General features: G+C 41.6%; 1 protein-coding gene across 14 annotated transcripts in view; it reads right to left on the reverse strand.

The window, feature by feature from the left end:
* Positions 1-19,708, reverse strand: part of CAMK2D (calcium/calmodulin dependent protein kinase II delta) — a 613,333-nt gene that overhangs the window by 252,191 nt on the left and 341,434 nt on the right. For all 14 annotated transcript variants that reach the window (XM_029596378.1, XM_029596351.1, XM_029596334.1 and 11 more), the window contains exon 4: positions 9,843-9,897. In XM_029596378.1, coding sequence (XP_029452238.1) covers positions 9,843-9,897 — 55 coding nt within the window. The remainder of the gene's footprint in view (positions 1-9,842; positions 9,898-19,708) is intronic.

A 19,708-nucleotide genomic window follows, 5' to 3' on the forward strand; every position in this document is an offset into this window, starting at 1 on the left:
TGTCCAAAATGCCAGAACCCAGGTTGAACCAAATCTGATGAGCCTCCACAAGCCATTCCCAACCCCATGAATCAGATAGGGCCAGACAATTCCTGTTCCTTGGAGGTACTGGCAGAAGACAGGGGCAAGATTGAACTCCTCTCATTCTATTTAAAAATGGTGCCTAGCTCTGAGAATAGCACCAAAGTGACATCAAAATAATGCCAGCCTCAGGCCAGGCACACTTTTTAATAGATGCGGCAGGATAGAAATCAGTGGGTATCGCTCCTTTTCCGTTCTTCTTCCAAAACCTTCATGGATTTCTGGGGAGTAGGAGAAGATTTCTGGGGAGTAGGAGAGGGAGAGGGAGGGAGGTGGAAGGGCCTGGGGAGGTCCTGGCTGGGCCGGGTAGATCCAGGCCCCAGCAACAGAGGGATCCATTGAAGCATCACAAAGCCAAATGAAGCTCAGTGGGGGCCCAAAGGGGCCTTTCATTTTTTTTTTTTTTTTTTATGAACCAAAAATATCCCAAATTCAGGCATTTTCAGACAAGGTCATTTTTGGTTAAGATGTACCATTCATTTTCAATGAATGTGCATCTGTACTGTACAGCATTTAAAGTGCTCCTAGATATCGATATGTTTTATTGACAAAGTTTGCCAAGTGTTCAAAGATATTAAAAGTCTTATTTTGAAAACATCTTAGCACATTTCTGAACTGCTGTATACTACCCCCAGCCCCCATATACACCGTACACCCGTACAATCTGTAATCTTGTAATTATCCAAAACAAACCTTGAAAAATTTAAAAATACATTACAGGATACTTTAGCACAAACCCTAAAAATACTTTTCTTTTCAATCTTGATCCAAAGAGCAACAGAAGTACTCTTCATTCTTCAAAAAGTAATGTCCAAAGGACAGATAGTGCCATTTTCAAAACCCACTTCTGCAGGTTAATGGCTATTTAACCACGGAAATGAGATTTCTGAATATTTCCCATCCTATGTGTATGCAAAGCATGCATGTAGTGCCATTGTGTGTGTAACTTTACCCACAATGAGGGAAAGTGTTCCCAGAATGGGCTTCGAGAGGGGTTTCCACTTTACATGTATGTTTTGATTTTCAAAAGCAAAAGGTATCGCCAAACCACTTTAAAAAATGCTCTTCACCTTTAATCCAATCAATATTGTAAAATAATTTTTTTTTTAATGAAAAACGGGACTGCATCAGCAAGCCTATGACGACGTGCTCAGTACCTTACCGAGCCGCCCGGTCTTTTCAATCATTTGCAGCTTGTCATATACCATCCGGTGTTTTTTTAACAAAATGATGATATAAATATTTGTATCAATATATAAATCTGGACTTTCTGTAGATCTCGTAGTATTAATGATGGCTCTTAGATTTCAATAAGACACCATCCGGTGTTTTTTATACATATGTCTGCCCTTTAAATCTTGTGTTGGTGACTCTTAAAATTTCAGAACAGTTAACTCATAAACTCAATACAGTTGACTCGACAATGGCCGTGTTTCACAGCCACTCGGCTGCTTCATCAGGAGTCGAGAATGTCACAAGAACGAGTCTATGAAAAAACCAGAATTATTTTACAATCATTTCTGTTCACTATAAGAAGTATATTACTTAACTTATAAAGGTGTAGTAACCTGTTCCACCAGGACGCGATGTCTCCGTCAAAACACTTTCACTTAAAACACCGGGCTAGGGACCGCTTCAAACTTGTATCAGGAATTAAATAGCCCGCTCTTTTTCGGGCGTCATGACGTTAGCAACGTCATTTCTCACCATGGTAACATGACGCTAAAGAACAGCATCCCCTCAGAAAAAAACTCCGGGGAAGAAACCTTCGTAGTGGACAGTCAGAAAAGAGGAATTTAGAAGCCACTTCTGTTATTATAAGAATACACTTAACTCAAGCATATTATTAAGGCCCATTGGGTGTACTGTGTCAAGGGAGTGAATCCAGTGTTGTTCTGCCTGTAGTAGTCTTTTATCAAAATCACCTCCTCGCCATGAAGGTACCAGTTGTTCCAGCACACAAGCTTTTAAATCATCAAAAGTGTGAGAAAATTGTAAACAGTGGGTTACTAATGGTGCAGTAAGCGTCCCATATTGATACAAGATCGATGCTCAATCAGCCGCGTTTTAAAGGATCTTTTGGTCTTCCCTATATAACATAAATTACAGGGACATTGAATAATATAGATTACTCCAACTGATTGGCAATCTGTATTCTGCCTTAATACCACATTTTTGTGCAATCTTGAAAAATACAATGCTGAAGTGGAAATCATGATATGACAAACTTACATGATCCACAGCTTTTGTGAGCACCTGGATATTGAACCATCTGATCTACCTATGAATCTGAATGTACAAGCTGGTCTTTCAGATTAGTGCCTTGAGTAGATGTAAATCTCGGAATATTCTGAAATTCCGCATGTAGTTGTAGTATGTGCCAATTACCTGTAATAATCTTCTTCATTTTAGGAGTCATAGATGAGTGTGGTAATATACAAGTAAGTATATCTTCTGTGTCATTGGAACGTGGTAGAAATAACCAATCACGATGTATATACTTGGCCCTCAAGTATGCCCTCTTAATACATTTTAGAGGGTATCCCCTCATCTGAAACCTTGTCCAAAGTTGTTTAGCTTGAAAATGAAATTCTGATAAAGTGGTACACAGCCCCCTGACTCTAAAAATTGGCTGGTGGGTAAATTTTCTTTCAGAGCTCTGGGATGGGCACTAGTAAAGTGAAGCAATGTATTACTTGCTACTGACTCCAGATGAAGCAGCCGAGTGGCTGCGAAACACGGCCGTTGTCAAGTCAACTGTATTGAGTTTATGAGTTAACTGTTCTGAAATTTTAAGAGTCACCAACATAAGATGTAAAGGGCAGACATATGTATAAAAAACACTGGATGGTGTCTTATTGAAATCTAAGAGCCATCATTAATAGTACGAGATCTACAGAAAGTCCAGATTTATATATTGATACAAATATTTATATCATCATTTTGTTAAAAAAACACCGGATGGTATATGACGGGCTGCAAATGATTGAAAAGACCGGGCGGCTCGGTAAGGTACTGAGCACGTCGTCACAGGCTTGCTGATGCAGTCCCGTTTCCCATAAAAAAACTTTTTTATTTTACAATATTGATTGGATTAAAGGTGAAGAGCATTTTTGAAAGTGATTTGGCGATACCTTTTGTGGTTTTTGGCATTGAGCGAATAGGTTCGCAATACTGCTCTTTGTTATTTGTGATTGTTATAGTATATGAGCATGACTAGTGCGGAGACCTTGAAAACACTCAGCTATTCACAAGTGGAATTGCAATTTCTTTTAGCGAAACCATCTATTTTTTCAACCACTGCTGGACAGTCAGACCTAGATCAGCTCGGCGATCAGTTCGTACTTCCCTTCACGATGATACCCTCTTAAAATATTGCCGCCAACAGCGCATCCCCAGCGGTCTAAGAATGTCTAAAGCACCTCATCTCTATAGAGAAGATCCCAACTTTATTCAAGACTGGAACGCGATACTTAATAATTGCAGCTTGGACTTGATGATTTTAATCATCAAGACAGCACAGAAAAAAGAGGATGAAATACAGGCAGAAATTACAGTTATCAAAGAACAATTATCGGTTACTGTGGATGTGGATAAATAATACACAGAACAATTGAATAAATTTAATGAGGCCATAGATAAATTTCGGATGGAGCTTAAGCAATTTAAGTTTGAGAAATTCCAAAGTGACGAACGTGATTATACACAAGGTTATGTCTATCCGTGGATGTCTGAGTCTAAGAATAAGACGAGACCCAATAGGGTTACCTTTGACTCAGGTAGTGACGACTCCTCGGGTGATGATTTAGTTAGCAAATCATCTAGTACAGTCCAACAACATGACACTGTATCAGAGAGTCATTTTTTAGGCCGAGGCAGGGGATACAGACGTCCCTAGCGAGGGAAAGGAAGCAACTGGACAGAAGAGTCACAATACCCTCGTCAGACTCGCTCACAGACTCATCGGAATCTTTGATTTTGAATCTATCATCTTTTCTTTGTCATCTCATCAGATTGCAATATTGAACAAAGGGCTATCTTTCATTCCCACTCCAAAGGCTGATCTTTTTCAGCTAGAGATTGCTTTATATAAATTTGTTCGGAAACTTTTTATCAAACATGTTTTTGTTCAGCAACCGAGTGGACCTGAGTTATCTATTTTTCGTAATAAATCAACGTGGTGTCCTCCTGGTCCTCCAGATGCTGTGATTAATACTTTTATCAAAGACCGTTGATTAGAGTTTTCTAATCAACGGTCATTTTCTAATCTGACCAAAGCTGAAGCTTTAGCTTTAAAATTGTTGCGCACAAATGAACAGCTTGTGATTAAACCTGCGGACAAAGGCGCTAAAATTGTATTGCTGGACCGCATAAAATATACTGAGGAAATCCAACGACAATTACAGGATCAATGCTTCTATAGAAGACTACCTGCTAATCCCACTCAGTCAGGCCCAAGCCTCGGAGCTCCCCCGTCTGACATCTTCTTTCTTTGGCTCTTCATTGCCAAATGATGGCACCCACTGGGGTCGTGCCGAAGTGAATTAATTTGGCTTCAGCCTGGTCCCAGGCCTGACCCTGTGACCTGACCCGGAGGCTGGGTCCCGATGCTGGGGCCACTGCCCGGACCCAGGCCCTAAGCCATGAATTGATCTGGAGACGGGATCCTGACTCTGGCACCTCAGCCCCAGCTTCAAGCCTAGAACTAGGCACGATGCATTTTTTTTTTAGAACAAATTATGTTTGTTTCATTCAGGGGGTCTCGATTTCGATCAGAGCCTCCCGAATGAAATGAATTAGCCTTATTTGTTGCATTTTGCAATTTCATTTTAAACAATGCACCTTCCTACTCTCATAGCCTCCTTTGTAGACCCTCTTTTCTTGTATCATCCCTATTTATTTCTGAAAGCACCAATCTACACCTGAATATCTTATTATATCAGCATAACCCTCTTTATTCCCGATTCAATAACTGCAAGCCAGGTGGTATGTTCCTATAACTTTCCCAGCCTCCCCCTGTAGATCCCAGTCTATCCCTGACACACTTCCTCCCACCCCCTGACCTGCTTCTGTGTCCACTCACCCAGAGAGACCAGCTCAACAAAGGAAAACATACAATTGAAAATGAAAGTTTGCATTGCCTTGCGTAAATAGGCAGCAGCAAATGTGCATGTGTTTATGTGCCTACATGTGCCACTTCATAAGTGCACGGTGCTTATAAAATATATCATATGTGCACATGTATAAGGCCCGTCCCCGACATGGTCATTTTTTGTGCGCGTGTATCAGTGCGAGTACAGGCTACATACGTGCACAAATTTCACCTATAGAAAATTGTGTCCCTGCGCACCTGGCACACATGCGCATATTGAAATGATTTCAGGCATGCAGGCCTTTTAAAATTCATCTTTAAATGTTTTCATTGTATTGCATATAGTCATGCATACTGAAACATATGTGCATACTTTCAGAGTAGAACTATGCAGAATTTTATAAACTGTGCAACAACCCACTGCATAGGTTATAAAATAATAGGATAAATCTCTGTGTGTCTAGTTGCATGCTATATCCAGTGCATTGGTGTTTTCCCTGCCTACCCTATGGCGTATTTTATAGGTGAAGGGCGGAAGGGCAGGAACCATCTCATCACCTTTGTATTGGGCTCATTTTATTTATCCATAGGAGTGGTTGATGGTCCATTATGAGTGTGAACTGTCATCCAAACAGATAATAGCACAAGGTCTCTAAGGTACATTTAACTGCCAAGGCTTCTTTCTTGACCATTGAATAACGCCTCTCTCATGGCATCAGCTTCCAACTAATGTATGCCACAGTATGTTCTTGGTCATCCTTCTCTTGGATTAAGACTGTTCTCAAGCCTACTTCTGAGGCATCGGTCTGCATCATCAATCATTCGGTGAAGTCCATAATTATCAGAACTGGTTTTGAGCATAATGCCTCTTTCAGAGTCCAGAAGTGCTTTCTTCGACTAGAGACTTATGAGAGGCTCCGCCTTCTCTGAGTAATTGGTGATAAACCTTCTATAGTAACCCATGAGGACTAGGAATGCTCTCACTTTCGCTTTTGTTTGTGGGACTGGCACCCAGATATCATCTTGATCTTCAAGTCTGCAGATGGAAATGCCCTTCCACAGAGTGTAGCCAAGATACTGGACTTCTTGCTCTCCGAGCAAGCACCTCTTAGGGTTGGCCATCAATCCTGTTTTCCCCAGTCTGGTTAGCACAGCCTGGAGTTGGCTCAGGTGTGTTTTACAATCTGGACTATACAACACAATGTCATCCACATAGGTGGCTGCATACCCTTGATGCTGGCAGAGCAGGTGGTCAATCAAGTGCTGAAACATTGTGGGGAGGATAGTGAACTGGAAAAATATTCCCTGGTATTGAGAATACAGTCTTCTCCTTTGCTGCTGGCATGAGAGGCATCTGCCAATACCTTTTTTTAAGGTCTAGGGAAGAGATGAACTGGACTGATCCTAGATGCTCAATCATTGACCTCATTGATCTTTTTAAATTCAATGCAGAACCTTATGCTCCAATCTGGCTTCAGCACCAACACTATGGGTGAGGACCAATCACTGTTAGACTCCTCTATAAATCCAAGCTGGAGCATCTACTTCACTTTGGTCTCAGTGACATGGTGCCTGGCCTTGGGAATCCAATAGGGTCATTGCCGCACAACAACTTCAGGAGGCATAATGATGTCAAGTTACACCAAGTGGGTGCAACTTGTAGGTTTGAGAAGATCTCCTTGTTTTGCTTCACCAGCTGCTTGTGCAGTGGACAACTGTGCAGTGGACAACTGCTATCCAAAAAGAATCTCAGTTTGGTCCACTTTAGGTCTGACCTCGAGACCAAATTCTTCTTCTTGTACTACTTCACACACCTGTGAAATCCACTTCTTCAGAAGGTTTATGTTGTAGGTATGAATTTTCTTTGTTTATCTGGCTGAGCTATTTTGTAATCCATGTTCCCTGTTTTCTCCAAAAATTTATAGGGCCTTGCCAATGGGCTAACAGCTTGCTTTCTGAAGAGGGGTGGAGGATAAGGATGCATTCCCCAGGCTAGAATACCCTTTGGACCATGGGGCGATTATATGCTCAGGCTTGGGTAGCCTGAGCCTTCTCTAGGCATAGGCAGACCGCCTCCCCAGCTTTTTTTTAGGTGATCTTGCACTCAGCATTTTCCATGAGGTTCTGCCCATAGTTTCTTTTGTCTTCCCAAGTTCCCAAGTTATGTTCAAGATTCCTCTCGGCCTCCTCCCATAAAGTAATAAAAATGTATAAAATCCCATCAATCTTTGGGGCCCTTCGCAGATTGCGAACAGCACATAGGGCAGCAAGGAGTCCCAATTCTTGCCATTTTCATCCACAAATTTCCTCAACATTTGCTTGAGCATCTGGTTCATGAGCTCAATGAGGCCATTGGTCTTTCGGTGATACACCAAGGTGCGCACAGTTTTTATCTTACGTGAGGTACAGACTTGTTTCTTATGAATGGGTCCCCTGATCTGTCAGGATCTCCTTGGGCAGCCTAAGTCATGAAAAAACTTCCATTAGGGCAGTCACCACTGTCAGGGTCTTCATGCTCCATAGCAATACTGCCTCTGGATATCTTGTGGCATAGTCCATAATGAGGAGGATATACTTATTTCATCAAGTAGATTTCTCTAGTGGCCCCATAAGGTCCATACCCACCCTTTCGAAAAGGGGGTCTCAATTATGGGCATTGGTATGAAAAGTGCCAACTGCACACCGGCAGGCTTTGTGAGTTGGAAGGTAGGGTAGGAACGGCAATACAACTGGACTTGTTTATGTAAGCTGGCCAATAGAAATGTGTCAGTATTTTCTCTCGGGTCTTTTTCTCCCCCAAGTGACCCCATAGAAGGGTGACTGTTTGCTAGTTGGATGACCTTCTGGCTATATGCTTTGGGAACTAGAAGTTTTTCTATCAATTCCCCTTCCACACTTCCCTTTGTGGCTCTGTAAAGTAGGACCCATTTCATTACAAAATAAGGAGGACTAGGGTCTGTAACCTGCTCTCCAGAGACTTGCTTTCCATCCACCCTCTGTAAATGCTTCAACATCCTTTACTGCCTAAATACAAATAAATAGATTTTTCTTTTATGAAATGAGTAGTTCTGGAAAGCAGCAGCCCTCCTGCAGCCTAGCTGTACACTTACCAACCACTAGTAAGGACAAGAAGAAGACCAGATCTAAATTACAGATTAGATATATATACCACAAGGCGACACTGGCTAATGCCATCACACCTTGCCAGATGATGAACCAGACAGCTCAAGGCAAAGGATGTTGAAGCACTAGACGGTCTAGTGGTAGAGATTAGAAGAAGCGTAAAGCAGCACGGAGTAGACAGGGTGAGACAACAGCAGAGCATCGAAGTTCCTGGGCCCAGCCTTTTGTCCAGAAGCAAGAAGGTAGCCCCTGCAGGGTAACTTCAAAGACGATGGAAGCCCCTGGCTAAGAAATCAATATATGACTTTGATTTCTCTATTGAAGTGTTGGCTGTTTCCAGAGTCCAGTGAGAAGAGCTCACATGGGGAAAGCCACAGAATCTGATTCAGAAATATGGTGAAACAAAAAAAAACTTAGCAAAGGAGCTCGGGGTGGGCAAGCTAGCAGGCACTTTCTTGGGAAAAAAAAAATCTGCAAACATGTTGGTCTCCTCCTAGAGGATTGTTCCCAAAAAGGAGCTTGGCAAGTTCCAGCTCACAATTTATCCTATCCCTTGGATTTCTCTGTCAATGATTAAATTAACAGGCACTGTTTAATTTAATGTGCATCCTTTGATCACATTAAACAGACCATGGCTAGCATCCGAAAATTCCCAATAATGTTCCATCTCTCCCACCCAAATACATTAAGATAAACCATAGAGGTTCTGACAAACCAACAGATAAGCGAAAATACTGTGATCAATTTCTTTGACGTTTTTTTTTTTTTTCCAAAGCAATTTCACATGGGGTTGTAAAATCATCAGAAAGCCTTTTGGTTTAATGAAAAATAAACATGTAACGTTGTTTACAAAATGATGTTAATAAATTATATTTTATAACCCTTGGTATGCAATAAACTGAATCACGATTGGATGTTAGAAAATGCTTATGCACCACAATAAAATCACAAGTGTCTATAGTTGGGTTTTTTTTTTCATTTTTTAAGTTAACCAGATGGACTGTGCTTATAATGCAAAACCTGACTGCCAGTCTGTCCCAGAGAAGCCATAAAGAAAATGCAGCTTTGTAAAACCTGTAGCAGAATTCTTAAAAGCCTTAAGTACAAAATTCAACACATACTTTGCTTCTCACCATGGCACTGGTCGTATTCATCTCACACAAAGTACTGGAGTGAGAGGTCGGCAAAATAATGTAGCAAATTTACAACTGGAAGCAGTATGGACCACGAGAAAGCTGCTGATCTCTGTGATATCAGAGGATTGCCAATGAAGGGCTGTATCTGTTTAACAGACTGTTCCAGGCCTGGGTTTTCAGCTCATGGCCCCAAAACAGAGAAAGTTATAACCAGCAATGCAAATGCACATCAGCGATCTCTTGAACGCGCAGGATGATGTTGTTCTCTCTTTTCCATACGCTTGCTCAGAGATCATCAGGGGCCGCTGCCTATCATTTGTTTTAAATAGACGCATGGGTTAACTACTGTTTCAGGATAACAAGTTTTTGCACAGTAATTATAACACTAAAGAGTCAAGACACATACTTACAAATCAAAGACTAAGTAGTGGAATCCTTCTTCTGATATGCTGTCATGAAGTCGCACTACAAGGAAAAAAAAAACAAGATAAGTTTCTTGATTTTTTTTTTAAATCACCTATTTTTTTCTACTCTTCGCCTAACCTCCCTTTTTTCTCATGCGTCCTACAAAAGGATGAAATAATGAATGAAGGATGCTCTTTGCTACTTTTATTTTCTGCAGATCACTGACACTCCTGCTGATCAGAACCAAATATAGGTCAACAAGAAACCCATTTTAAAACATGATCAACAAAATAGTAGAACAAACGACTGGGACAATTATCGTCCAATATCTAACTTACCATTTTTAGCAAAAGTTCTTGAGAAAGCAGTGTTATCCCAACTTGAACATCACCTGGAAGATCATAATATCCTAAACCCAAATCAATTTGGATTTAGGAAAGATCATTCAACCGAGACATTACTCCTCTCATTAACGGACTAAATTTTAAGAGGTCTCGAAGCAGATGAATCCTACTGTCTAGTGCTAATCAACTTAACAGCAGCCTTTGACACTATCGATCATAATCTATTATGCCATCAGTTGAGAAACATTGGGATTGACGGTACAATTAGCAAATGGTTCTCCTCATTTCTGTCTAATAGAACATTTCAAGTCAAATTGGGCAACCAGATATCTGACATCTTCCCGTGTGATACAGGTGTCCCTCAAGGCTCAGCCCTCTCAGCAACACTATTCAATATTTACCTGCTCCCAATGTGTAAATTACTAACAAAACTAGAAATACATTTCTTCTTGTATGCAGATGACCTACAGTTCTGTATACCACTCTCCAAATTATTTGAAAATACAATGATAATATCCACTTATATGAAAGCAGTACAACAAGAACTCTTGCAATTTAAACGGATACTAAACCCTAAAAAGACTGAAATCATTTGGCTTAGTAGAAACTCATTGATAGTTAAACCACTTGCCTTAGACTTGGGCAAATGTCAAATTAATCCCTCAAATCAAGTACGGGATTTAGGTGTACAGCTAGATGAGAACCTCACAATGAAAATGCACATCAGGAAATTGATTAAGCTGCATTTACTACAAAGGTTGAAACCCCTATTAACCTTGGCGGATTTTCATTCAGTACTACAATCTCTAATATTCTCTATCCTTGATTACTGTAACTCATTAATTCTAGGTCTTCCAGCAAGTCATTTAAAATCACTACAACTATTACAGAATGCCTCAGCAAGACTATTAACAGGATCCAGGAAATATGATCACAATACATCCTCGCTGATGGCACTGCATTGGTTATCAATACAATCCAAAATCTACTATAAAGTAATAACGATAATATTCAACATCATTCATTCCAATAACATCAGACTGTTAGGAGAGACACTACAGCCCCTACAATCCTAAACAAACCCTAAGATCCCAAAATAAAGGACTACTGAATATTCCCACAATACAGAACAAACATTTGATGCACATAAGAGATCGAATATTCTACTGCTTGGAAGCTATCGCTGCTACAAACAATTGTGAGTTACCATCGCTCTCTCAGAGCTTTCCCTGGAACCAGGTACTCGCTACTCGAGGGCCTAAACCTTTCCAGCACCTGAGCTTCCTTGAGGTTATTTTCTTTTCTTTTCTTTTTATTTTATTGAATGGTTTTAGGATATGTCATTAAAGACTGTCCATTGAATTGTAAACCAACATGAAGTGTATACAATATGTTTCAGTATATAAAAATGCCTAAATAAATAAATACATAAATAAAGCGGGTCCAAAGCTCTGGAATTCCCTTCCGGAAACACTACATATCTTACCAGACAGAAAAATTTTTAAAAGTGAATTAAAAACATGGCTATTCATAAACGCATATAATTTAACCTAAAAACTCAGAATATATGGAGCCACAAAGACAAGAAGGACAAATGATAATCGCATCATGAAGAATAAACCAAATGAGAGAATGCATGATTCTCAAACAACTCACACAGACTAAGATGTGAAAACTACCATTTTATTTGTGATTACCCACACTCTTGCCCTATGTACTAGTTGTAATTCCATATTTAGATATATGGAAATTAATATGTAATTCCACTTTAGATATATGGAAATTAATACCTAAATACAAATACCAACATAGTAAACAATCATTATGTTTTTGTTTATGTTTGTCTGCTGAATTTATAACTAAGAATGTCATCTTGTAATCCGCTGTGATCTATACATGGAACGACAGTTTATAAAATGTCTAAATAAATAAATAAACAAATAAGCAAAATTAAATTAAGGAGAAACAAGGTGAGTCTCTAGCTGTCTCCAAATGAAAAACTAAAGTGCTATCCGGTTATATTTAATAGCTGCTATCTTTTCATATCTATAATAAAGACATATGGGGTAAATTTTAAAAGGGACGCACCGATTTTATGACATGCGTGCGTCGCGGCATGCATGCTATTAAATCGGCTAGCCATGCGTACATACACGCCTGATTTTATATCAACGTACGCATGTGCGCGTGGGTGCCGACTTGCATGTGCGGCGACGCAATTGGGCCTTAGCCTGTTCCTTCCTGATGTAAATCTGCTGTTAGTTAGACTGCGGAGTTACCAGTCTGATGTATTCTGCTATCTGATGGGAGGAGCAATCAGATAGGAGTTAGCAGTCTGTTAGGAAAGCTCTGAGTTAGAGCTGGGAGTAGCAATCTGTAATGAATCTCTGTGAGGAGTTGCAATCTGATATAGTTGTGGGTGGATCCCTGGGCCGGTGGCAGATGACCACACCCTTGGGAGGATTCCCCGAGAGGGACCACCGGCTAGGCTTGAGTATGGAGACACACACACGGGGAGGTAGATCTTAAAAAAATACGCAATCGCGTACTTTTGTTCGCGCACCAGGCACAAACAAAAGTACGCTGGATTTTATAAGATACGCGCATAGCCGCGCGTATCTTATAAAATCCGGGATCGGCGTGCGCAAGGCTACCGATTTTGGGCAGCATGCGAGTGCCAAGCCGCGCAGCCTGCCTCCGTTCCCTCCGAGGCCGCTCCGAAATCGGAGCGGCCTTGGAGGGAACTTTCTTTCGCCCTCACCTCACCTTCCCCTCCCTTCCCCTACCTAACCCACCTCCCCGGCCCTATCTAAACCCCCCCTACCTTTATCCATGGATTTACGCCTGCCGGAGGCCTTCCGGATTTACGCGCGCTGGCGCGCCTATTTTGCATAGGCTGCCGGCGCGCGTAAAGCCCCGGGACACGCGTAAGTCCCGGGGCTTTCGAAAAGTTGTGGGAGGGGGCGTGTCCGGGGGCATTCCCGAAACGACGCAGCGTTTCGAGGGCGGGCCGTGGCGTTTGGGGGCGGGCCCGGGGGCATGGCGCCAACCCAGGGGTGTGGTCGAGGCCTCCAGACCAGCCTCCGGGACCGGAGGACGGAGCAGGGCTACCGGCCGGCGCGCGCAAAGTTAAGGGGGGGGGGGGTTAGATAGGGCCGGGGGGGTGGGTTAGGTAGGGGAAGGGAGGGCAAAGGAAAGTTCCCTCCGAGGCCGCTCCGAAATCGGAGTGGCCTCGGAGGGAACGGAGGCAGGCTGCGCGGCTCGGCGCACGCAGGCTGCCGATTTTGCGCAGCCTTGCGCGCGCTGACCACGGATTTTATAAGATACGCGCGGCTACGCGCGTATCTTATAAAAATCCAGCGTACTTTTGTTCGCGCCTGCTGCGCGAACAAAAGTACGCGCTTGCGTATCGTTTGAAGATCTACCTCAGCGGTTTTACTATTATTGATTTTTTTATATTTCTTGATTGTATTATTTGATGTTGAATGAGGAATACAATGTTTTAGTTTTTCCATTGTTGCACTGTAGTTTCCAGTTCAGTTTTTGTCTGTGCAATTGTATTTATACTTTATGGTCTCTTTATTGTGTTTTTGGCAAGGTCCATCTGTGTTTTGTATGTGTGACTTAGGTGAAGTATTCTGCTAGCATGTAGTTTCTATATAGGGACCTACAGCAGCTGAACTTGTTCAGTTTTCCTACAGGAAGTATATTGGTGTTTTAGGGCCTGTTGTAATATTTGCACTATTGCTTTTTCATAGATAAGACTGTTACTGTTTGAGTCTGGCAGTTAGTTATGGTATGGTAGGCTTCCTATAGGACCCCAAGTATATTTTTGCAGGACTTTGAATTATACAATATTTCTGGTAGTGGAGAGAGTTTGTGTTGCTGTTAATGAGGTGACAACAGAATTTGATTATTATTTTTTTATGCTGAATGGTAAGGGGAAGTTTCCTTGTTCTGCTCTGCACCCTTTGTTGGGGGAGTTTCTATGAATGCAGGGTACTGTAGACGTTGAAGGGCAGTTTTTATATTGGGATTTTGTCCCACTCCTATACAGAAGAATTTTTATTTTTTAATGCACTTGAGTAATTTTGGTGGTAGTTGTCTTAGATGGTTGAAACTGGCCAGTGGATTCTTTGTTACTTGGAAGGTTCTTCTGTCTAGAGATGCCACTGACATATATGATCAGCACTTTGTGACAATGGTTGCAAAATGTTTGTAGCGTGCATCTTGCTTTAGGAGCGAGGGTGTCCTATCCCTGGATATATGGGATTTGGTAACAGGCAGGTGTGGAGAGAGCCATTTGACCCCTGCTTAGATCGAACTAACAAGGTGGTTTCCCTCTCACAGATGATTTTCTTTAAAAAAAAAATAAAGTAAAATAAAATAAATAATAGTAAAAAAAAAACATGTTGGGGGGAGGATTAGGAGGGATATGTACACCAAACCTCTCTCCACATCTCCCTTTTAGTAATGTGGGCCTGTCTCAAACATCCCTCCTTCCTCACCAGTGTCACACCCTCTGTCTCTCCTACATTGTCCATCCCTCCACCAGACCATCCTGCACGTCTATCTCCCCCTCCACAGTCCATCCCCACCAATGTCTCTCTCTCTGTCTTCCCCTCTACCAGTCCTACCCGATGTGATATGTAAAATCGAACACCGGTATATAAAAATCAATAAAATAAATACATAAATACATAGATCTCCCTCCACAAGTCCATCCTCACAGGTTTGTCTCTCCTCTCTCTCTTTCCCCCCTCCCCAGCATTTCCCCCAGTTGCTCCAGATCCAGCTGTGTAGTTGCCTGTAGAGTCATTGCATAAGTTATTGAATATAAGTACATTCTTGCACATTTACTACTGTACTTTGTAATTAGATGTATTCCATTTATATCAGTAAGCATTATTTAATAAGTTTTAATATATTATGAATGAGCCTGGTGTGCATTTAATTATTTCTTTGTTAATACATTAATCACTTTTCTATATATGGCACATAACTGCAGGTAAAAATGAAAGGGAAGCACGTGGGGGTCCATGAAAATTTTGGAGGTCGAAAAGGGGCCCACGCTCAGAAAGCTGCAGTAGAATTTTTTTTAATGTTTTCAATTAGGAAGCTTGCCATAAACTCCACCCCTTTGGTATCTCTACATCAATTGAGAACTGCACAAATGGGGCCGTTACAGTTCACCAAGCTTTAAGAAAAGCCAAAGAATGCACTATTCATCCAAAGACTATTACGATTAACACAAGGTCATTTAATTTCGGTTCTAGAAGGACAGAAAAACCATTTCTGTAGTAGCAGCTAATACCTGTCTTTTACTAAATGCCAATTCAACAAGATCATTTTTGGACCCTCACAGATGAAACCTGCTTTGAGAGTTTTGGAGATCAAGGGCCTCATTTTCCAAACGTATCGCACGCGGTAAAGGACGTTTCGCACGCGAAATCTCCCTTTTCGCGTGCGATACCAAAATGGGGGCGGAGTCGGCCCCAGAAGAGGAGGAGTCGGGGCGTCACCGGGGCCGACGCCATGATGACGGCGCGCACAGCGAAAAGGTAAGTGCCATTTCGCTCCCAATCGCTACACCTCCTATGGTGGCGCTATTGGGTGCGAAACTGGCAGCGATCGCACCGCGACGGTGTGATCGCTGCCGGCTAGCACAGGCCCGCCCCCCCGTTTCGGCCCCCCGTCCCTCATCTTCTAAAGCAGTGGTTCTCAACCCTGTCCTGGGGACCCCCCAGCCAGTCGGGTTTTCATGATATCCACAATGAATATGCATGAGAGAAAATTTGCATGTTATGGAGGCAGTGCATGCAGATTTTCTCTCATGCATATTCATAGTGGATATCATGAAAACCCGACTGGCTGGGGGGTCCCCAGGACAGGGTTGAGAACCACTGTTCTAAAGTATCGCAGGCCTGCGATACTTTAGAAAATGAGGCCCTAAATTTGAAAGATGGGATCCTCTTTCCCAAAATGTAGAATCTGTACCAAATCTATGAACAAAGCAATTTTAATCAGCATTCAAGATGATTTCTGGATGGAAAAGTATACTTTTTTTTTTTTTATAACCTATGTTTTCAGATGAAACACCATTTTAAAAAAAGAGAAAAAAAAATCAGTTCTAACAATTTTTTAAAAATATTCCCCAATTTTGCAATCATGTTTTGCCTGAGGACACATGCTGTGTTTATCTAATATTGAAAAGAAGACAGCCTCTTAGAAGATCTCATCTGACTCACTGCCAGAACTCAAGATGACTCAGAAGGGCACATCTTTGCCAAGTTTGTAGGACTTTAATGCAGTGCATTCAGCTTGCTGTGCATGCGTCTGATCCGCCACCAGAGTACTCTAGTATTCATTCTTCCTCCTGGTCTGCTTCCCTTGCACTATGCCTCCCTCTCTTAGTCATATTTGCATTTAGCCTTTGTGCATACTTTTTCCCATCTTTTAAATTTTCGGAATAAAAGTTAAGCTTCACTAGTAACTTGCATATAGATGTTTTCACCCCCAACAAGATGATTACAGTACAAAAGAAACCATGGGGTTTTAAAAAATGTAGTAACAAAACAAAAAATGTATCTATATATCATTCTTTCACTTATTTCCTTCAAGTAGCTGACAAGAAACGTATTCAAGGAATTTTTTTCATAGCTGGTAAAAAAAATGTGATGAGATTGCTACCCCCCTAGAATAATTATTGGCTTTACAATAAATGAGCTAATGGAAGGCTTATATCCAGTTATCATTTGTTTTCTTTCCTTCCAGCTTTACCCACAAGTAGTCTTGCACTGGCATGCAGACATAAGAAGTTTCAATGCTAAAAGCTATTTCTGGCATGTAAAAAATCGGATATGATGGAGGAGTAATTGGGATTGCAAATCATAACAGAAAAACAGTGTAGGTGTTTAAGGAATGGATCAAAGTGCTCCCGCTGGTATGTAGGAGAGAGCTTAGTAAAAGTAGAAGGGCAAAAGATCCCAGGAAGGATATTCTGATACTGCTCCCTACCAGAGCTTACAAAAGGAGTAATTTTCAAAAGGATTTACACACTTAAAACTGGGTTTTACCCATGTAAATGCATTTTACGCATGTAAGTGGGCTTTTGAAAATTGCTACAATATATGCCATTGAATTGTCCATAGGTGCACTTTAAGGAGGTAATTTTAAAAGGAGTTGCATGTGTAAGTGTAACATATTATTGTAGCAATTTTCAAAAGCCATTTACCCACTTAGGGGTATTTTTTCAAAGAACCATACGGGCGTCCATGTACATGGATGCGACGATTTTGTAACATGCGTGTGTTGACATGTGCATGTTATAAAATCGGCTACCCGCATGCACAAGGGGGGGGGATTTTATTTAGAAGAGCGTGGCAACACAATTGGGCATTCCCCAGTTCCTTCCCCGTCCACTCTAATAAAGGGAACTTCCTTAACCCCCTACCTACCCTGCCTCCCTTTTCCCCTCTTCGCCCTGAACCCTAAACCCCTCCTAACTAACCTTATATTTTTTTTATTTGGAATTTACCTGCTCTCCCAAATAGCAGTAAGTTCCATGTGCCAGCCGGCACCTGGTGTGTGCCGTCCCGGCCGGCCCCCACCCTGCCCAGTCTCTGTCCCTGGCTCTTACCTGGCCTGCCCCCTTTTACAAACCCGACTCTTCTGGGCGTACTGGGAGATACGCGTGTGACTGGACCGCTTTGAAAATGCGCTCGGCGCACATGCACCCTGGCCACACGCATATCTCCCATATTGGCATGTGCCAGGGAATTAAAGTTAGGCTGTTAAAGTGCCCTTACACGTGAATATCCTACAGACAATTCAATGACACATACTGGAACGATTTTCAAAAGCCCATTTACATGGGCAAAGTGCATTTACAAGTGTAAAACCCAATTTTAAGTTATGTAAATGCTTTTTAAAATCCGGCCCTAAGAACGTAAATGGTTTGTGAAAATTGCTACATTAGTATGTTACATTTATGTGCGTATTTTCTTTGAAAATTACTTCCTAATTGTGCACACTACCAACATAATTGCATCCATATCAATTGCCTATTTCCAACTTACAGTTAAATTAAATGTTTTGGTTTCACATGAAAGCAAAACGTTAAGCAGAATCGATCAATTTTTATGTAAGACATCTCTTAGAGCTGTTAACCAAAAGTGTCAGGAATACTAAATACATACACAACTGTCAGAAATGCAACTTGTATGTACTATGTGCTATGAGAAACGGAAAGACCACATAATATCTGTCTAAAATTAAGAAAACGCAAATCAGTTCTAGCATGTGCATGCATGTAAGTATGTTTAGGATTTCATTTAAGTGTGTAAAAAAAACCAAACATGCAAAACACTATTAGGCCATTTCCTCAATTTCAAAACAGTTTGGGGCATAGGGGGGTGTTATGCACGCCGGGCCTATTTTATAAAAGCCTGGTGATGTGCATAAAGCCCTGGGACGGGTCTAAGTCCCGGGGCTTTACAAAAGGGGTGGTCCAGGGGTGGGGCGGGGCCAGAGGCCTCCGGCACAGCGGCCATTTGCCAGTGTGTCGGAGGATTGCGTGTCGGCAGGCTGCTGGCGCGTGCAACCTGCGCCTGCCTCCAGGCAGGTGCAAAAGGTAGAATAACAATTTGGCGGGGTTAAGTTAGGAGGCGGAAAGGCTAGGGGAAGGGGTGGGAAGGTCAGGCTAGAGGGTAGGGAACGGGGGAAGCCCACAAGTGTCACGCACGCAGGGTGCACAATTCTGCACCCCCTTGTGCACGCTGACCTCCGATTTTATAACATGTGCAAACCTGCGCACGCATGTTATGAAATCGGGAGTACATATGTGCGCGCCGAGTAGCGTGCGCACCTGTACGCCCGCGCACACATTTGAAAATCTACCCCTTTATCTTTTTGTACAAGGATTAAATTTCCCTCACTTTAGGAGGGGGAAAAATCTGCTGAAAAAAATGTGAGCAAACAAAATCTTCTGCACTAATTCTACCAGGACTTTTGCTCCAATGTGAAACATTTTAGAATTGGGTAATAAGTACCAGAAGCATTTTTTGCTTTCATGATTTTTCTGCAGAAACATTTTCTCTCTTCCAGAAATTGCAGAGAAATCAGAACTGGGCTAAAAAATGTGCTATTTCAAAATGTGCATACAAACTAGATTCACAGACTAACTGGAATTCTTTTTTTTTTTTTTGCTCTACTTTTGCCTGAATATATTTGAATCTATTAGTCACCCAAATTCCAAGGAACTCTCAGCGGTGTAAAAGATAAAAACATAAAATACAATAATTCAATATATTATTTAAAAGTAAATCACAAGACACAAAATTAACACGACCTGACATCAATCATCAACACAATATAAACTAGACACAATATCTTAGCAACCTAAAATCAACACGTAAAATCATAGACAGCAATCATATCTTGGCCTGCACTGAAATTTAGAAGTGGTAAAATGAATCTTAAACTTGGCCCTTAGCTGCTAATTTCCATTCTGTTCCCAACCCTTTCTA

The sequence above is a fragment of the Rhinatrema bivittatum genome, chromosome 1 (assembly GCF_901001135.1).
Source record: "Rhinatrema bivittatum chromosome 1, aRhiBiv1.1, whole genome shotgun sequence".
Taxonomy (NCBI): Eukaryota; Metazoa; Chordata; class Amphibia; order Gymnophiona; family Rhinatrematidae; genus Rhinatrema; species Rhinatrema bivittatum.